Source organism: Triticum urartu, chromosome 3A (assembly GCF_056163025.1).
Source record: "Triticum urartu cultivar PI428250 chromosome 3A, HENAU_Tu73, whole genome shotgun sequence".
NCBI classification, from domain to species: domain Eukaryota; kingdom Viridiplantae; phylum Streptophyta; class Magnoliopsida; order Poales; family Poaceae; genus Triticum; species Triticum urartu.
The window spans coordinates 141,266,081-141,271,868 of NC_141875.1; the positions used below are offsets into that span (position 1 = coordinate 141,266,081).

Below are 5,788 nucleotides of genomic sequence, written 5' to 3' on the forward strand. Positions count from 1 at the left end.
CTCCATATGTGCTTTCTTAAATGCCATTTAATTAGTTTGTCCTAAACAGCAATATTAACTTGCTCAAATATGCATCAAAATGCCATAAACAGATTCCTTGAATTTTTCTGATAATTTTTCATATATAACTTATTTCATTTGGAGTTACGGTTGAATTTCTATGATTTTTAGAAGTTTATACTATTTTCTGGAATTTTCTGAAAAAGAATAAATCCAGAAAATAATTAACTGCGTCAGCACTGTGTCACTGTGATGTCAGCGGTCAACGGGGCCGGCCAGAGTCAAACCTGACGCATGGGACCCACCGGTCAGTGACAGAGGGGCTAATTCCGTGTTGACTCGCGCTTTGACTTGCAGCGGGGCCCATTGTCAGCGTCTGAGGGCGGTTTAGCTGGTGGGGATTAGCGCTAACGATCACGCCACGTCGGCTCTCGCCGGAGTTTCGCCGACGATGACCAAACCCGACAACGGAGACGTTGCGGGAAGGCGCTACAGGAGACGGTTTCGGACGTGGTTTACGGCTACAGGTAGCTGGGGGTGCGGCGCATCCAGAGGTGGCGGCGGCTGGAGCAGGGGTGGCCGGAGATTGCCGGAACGGAGCTCGCGGCGATGGCCGGAGTTCGGGCGCCGATGAAAATGACGACATCATGCACGGGAGGGTCAACGGGTAGCACCTAAGGTTTCTACGGGCTCTCACAAAGCTAACGGGCATAAGAACGGGACCGATTGACCACCGGAGCCTCGTCGGCGTGCTTCGGTCATCAAGGGGGCGACGGCTACGGCGATCAAACGGAGCGGGGAAGAGGGGGAAACGATGGCGGAGCTCACAACGATCATGAAGAGGGGCTCAGCTTGCTCGGGGACGGCTTGGCGACGGCGAATCCGTCGATGGAGTCTGGCAGCCGTGCTCGGGGAAGACGACTCGTGGCGGCGATGTGGGGCTCCCGCGGTGGCGTGGCTCGGGGTGGAAGAAAGAGGGGGTCAAGGCGGAGCCTCTTGGCGCGTCGGCAAGGCGATGTATGGCCGGTGGGCGCGTTGGCGGCGACGGCGACGATGAGCACGCTCGGGTGCGTGGAAGGGAGAGAGCAGAGGAGGGGGGAGGAGCACGAGGGGGAGGCCGAGAGGGTTCCACGAGTTGCATGGCGTGCGTAGGGCGTCGGGGAGCTAGCAGAGAGGCAGGAGGTGGCCGAGCGCGTGCTCGCGCGCTGCGGGCACACGCCTCTCGTCCTTCTGGCGAGAGGAGGGAGATGACTGGCAAGGGGGGCTGGTGGGCTGGGCTACTTCGGCTGGGCCAAGTGGCTACACCGGTATGGCCAGGTAATTCTCTCTCTCTCTCTCTCTCTCTCTCTCTCTCTTTCTTCTGTTTTGCATTTTCTGTAATTTGTTTTGATTTAGTTTTAGACACTAAATCATTTTTGTTGCTTCTGATAATTCTTGTAGGGACTAGTTGGATTATTCCAAAGCCCTTAACCAAAGATCAGAATTATTGGACATATATTAATTAATTAATAAATATATATCCAATGCAAATAGTTATTGATTTAATTCAAAGGCCCAAAATAAATATCTCTGAGATTCCAAAAATATTGTTTTAAGTTTTACCTCTTGCCAATATTTTTAGAGACTAAGAGGAACATTTTCTTGGACTTCTTTGAGAAGATTTTAATGTTGATTATTTTTGAAGTGATTTATGAGGGTTTCAACTAACCTCAATTCAACTTTCAGAATTTAGACATGATGCATGCTGCTCACTCAGGTAATTAGCTACAAGCAAAATCTAGGGCTGTGACAAGTACAGCTTTGATGGCAAGTTCCATGACCCTGTTCTGGTCTGTATTATTCGAGAAAAGTACTAAACAACCACTTGAAGGCATCCTCTGATTCTTCTATAACCAGTGGCAACCAAAGATGATAGTTTGGAAGTGATTGTTTACACCCACAAAAGGAGCAAATGGCATACCATATATATTTGTTTGGTAGGTAGTATCAAATGTAACCACGTCACCAAAGTGCTTATAACTAAGCCTAGACCAAGCATGCGACCAAAAAACATTTTTTTATCTTGCCATCCTTTCCAACATCGACAACATAAAAGAAATCTTTGCTTGATTTTTGCATTTCTACAAATAGCCGTAATGTCTTCTTGATGTCATCTGTATTTTCTTCAATTCGGATTGATTGTTTAACACTTTGAAAATACGTCCTAGTGAAAGGCAGCATCGATGCTCCTCCGGCAATCCCGACTATATATCCATACATTTGAGTTGTGGTGCTGTTGTTTTCCATCATATCTTTCATAATGTGTCTGGTGCCCTCACCGATTTTGTTGTGTGACTTCCAATTACGGGTCATACCTGTGCTGGTTGTAAGGGGGTGATTGTGTTCTTGCTGGAGTTCTGTGATGATCCACTTATGTTCTTCATGTCTGTGTATGCACATCATGGCACGACAACCTCTCTTCATAGATTTTTGAACCCCCTTAGATGGTTTACCCTGGGAAAGGAATGACAAGACAATAGAAAAATTGAATGATCCCACAATCATGAATTAACTTAGTTTGAGTAATATACGATAAGTAGTACATACCTCGCATGAGCATACAAATTCGATGTAAGTAGTGTCACCAGCAACATTTTGGACTTGTTTATGAATTATTATACCAAACCCTTTGCTCAACGCATACATGTTATAAAACTGGAAGGCATCTGTGTCTTCATGGAATACCTGGCCTAAAAAAGGATCCATAATCGTTGCATCGCAATATTCTGGTGGAATAGTAATCACCGCAGTTCCAAAGTCATCACTAATTGTAAAATATAGAATGAGTCAATACTCAGTACAAGTTTCTAGAATAAAAATGACTAATGTGTCCATTACGTAGGGAAGACGAGTATAGTAGTATCAGAAATCACCTGGCACTGGTAGTCCGGCCTTGATGAGAACAATCCAGTGAAGAACATCCTTCCGTTCCACCAGTGACATCTCCTTCAGAAGGAGTGGTCATTAGGCTGCGCTTCAGTCTATGGTGTTTCGTTGTGAAATGGTGTGTCTGGGAAGGAGGGGTTCTCCTTTTAAATACCCATACATGAGATAGGAAACTCCACTAGCCATGATCAGTAACTGATTCGGGTTATTAACTCATAGTTATTGGTGTGATTCTCCATTGCCTAATTACTAGGAATTAGCGATTTGTTGCATTCACTAGTAGTGGTACAACGTACAAGGCAATGCACAAGCACTAGCTGAGCTTCCATTTTTATGAAAGATTTGAGATTGCTTCTTAATTGCAAGACACCTAGTTAAAGAACCGTTGCTAATTCTATATTAAAATTGATGTGTGCTATGATACTTTGCTTGGCATTTTTTGTTAAGAGTTGAACTGAGTACTGTGAGCACTATAGAAGGTGTGGATATTGGTTATATGCATTGCCAATTAATGTACGATGGCAGTGTGAGTACTCGTTCTTTATATTTCAAAGAAACATGGTGTGGATATTGGTTATTTGCAATAACAATCAATGCATATTTCTTTTAAATAAACTCGGGCATCTCGGGGTTTATGAGCCGACGTTGGTAGGGATACTCAAGAAGAATAATGTAAAACAGTAGTCAGTATGGCGGTCGCTGCTTTCATGGATCCGTCAACCCCACACCAGATCAGTTTCTACCCTTTGAGCCCGCCATGATCTATGTGGCACCATTTAGCTATGATATGCTATGGACGTCTGGGTATTAGAGGAGAAGGTTTAGTGTATGTATGAAACTGAAGGTAATATTCGTTTTTGATCTCATTGGAGTATGGGGGACCCAAATGAGTTGAAGTATAAATCATGAACAAAGTAAAAAATTGTAGTCTAATTTGTAAGAAGCTTCGTGTATGATTTTTAACCATCGGCGCTAAAAAATACAATACCACGACACGTCCATGGGAATATGGACCGACAACATGATACCCAAGGGAACGTATGAAGAGATTCAGCATAAAATGAAGCAAATAATGGTATTTATTACATAGAATATTCAATACTTTGTCCCAAATGACAGCAAGTTTGATATAATCATGTAAAATTATGAAATAAAGGTAATAAGATAGTCTTCATTTCTTCACGATGACTCCATCTTCGTATTGCCTCACAAGTTGTTTGACAAAATCTGGAAGTGACGCTACATTATCTCTGATGGTAAGAATGTCCATTAGAATGTTGAACCTAACCTTATCAATGCAAGCCTGTGTTCACAATAGGAAGTAAGTATGCAAAATGAGGATGAGAGTTTTTTTTAATGAAAATGTTGTAAGGAAAGTTATGGATGGCTTACTGAATTGAGCTCTTTGGCGACCTCTGTCCCACTCCAATTCTTCATGAACTCCAAAGTATAAACACCACTCTCAACTCTGCATAATTAGATATAACCAGTATATAATTAAAACAGTAAAATCTTGAATTATCATGAGACGTAAGGTTAGGCAGAAGAAATTCTTACTCAAATCGGTGTGTAGGCACAACAGGTTCCTTATAAGCCCATGTAGCCACATCTTCTTTCCAGTCACTAAAGAACAGTGTCAAGCATTGTTGCATAGCAGAAGCCAACATAGGTACAATCCAAGTATGTCTAATATACTGCCTAACATCCCTGCTCTTTTCAGACTTACTAGAGTCAAGGATGTAAATAACTTTGTTATGCAAGTTGAATGTATAACAGGACCAATGTTTAATATCACATAGGAAAACATGAATCTGCAGTGAGCATATACCCGGCTGTTAGACAAAGCACAATAATGTAGATTAGCAAAATTTGTACTTGTATATGAATAACACTTACATTTTCACACTTGGAGACGTTGTACTTGAGGTGCGGACCAATGAACTGTCGTCAAAATAATTCCGGGTTCCAACAATCTCCACCAGCAATTGCATGAATCTGCAAAACTCTTCTATAAATAAAAGTTTGGATAAAAAATTCAAATATGCAGAGTAGGATAACGAGATAACTAACCCCAAAATCAGGCTCAATAAAGTGGCGCTTTCCATAAGCGTCAGTTTCCCCATACATCTCAAAATCCAGTTGAATGAGCCTTCTAGTGTAAAGACTCATAGTTGGATACTCAACTCTGTCATTGCCTTCAATGAAATTACGGATCTCTGTTCCCGTTAGTTTGATCGCGGTTGGCTTGACATGAGCTACCCAGGTAGAGCTAGATGTTGGAAATATGCCCTAGAGGCAATAATAAAATGGTTATTATTATATTTCTTTGTTCATGATAATTGTCTATTGTTCATGCTATAATTGTGTTATCCGGAAATCGTAATACATGTGTGAATACATAGACCACAACACGTCCCTAGTGAGCCTCTAGTTGACTAGCTCATTGATCAACAGATAGTCATGGTTTCCTGACTATGGAAATTGGATGTCATTGATAACGGGATCACATCATTAGGAGAATGATGTGATGGACAAGACCCAATCCTAAGCATAGCTCAAAGATCGTGTAGTTCGTTTGCTGTAGCTTTTCTGAACGTCAAGTATCATTTCCTTAGACCATGAGATTTTGCAACTCCCGGATACCGTAGGACTGCTTTGGGTGTGTCAAACGTCACAACATAACTGGGTGACTATAAAGGTACACTACAGGTATCTCCGAAAGTATCTGTTGGGTTGGCACGAATCGAGACTGGGATTTGTCACTCCATATGACGGAGAGGTATCTCTGGGCCCACTCGGTAATGCATCATCATAATGAGCTCAATGTGACCAAGTGGTTGATCACGGGATCATGCATTACGGT

At 42.5% G+C, this 5,788-nt stretch overlaps 1 protein-coding gene across 1 annotated transcript; it reads right to left on the reverse strand.

Moving 5' to 3' along the window:
* Positions 1 to 4,096: 4,096 nt before the first annotated feature.
* Positions 4,097 to 4,592, reverse strand: LOC147978965 (uncharacterized). The gene is made up of 3 exons (XM_087516693.1): positions 4,483 to 4,592; positions 4,318 to 4,393; positions 4,097 to 4,228 (listed from the first exon to the last, which is right to left on the reverse strand). Exons 1-3 carry the CDS (start codon positions 4,590 to 4,592, stop codon positions 4,097 to 4,099), a joined length of 318 nt encoding a protein of 105 aa, XP_087372819.1.
* Positions 4,593 to 5,788: the final 1,196 nt, after the last annotated feature.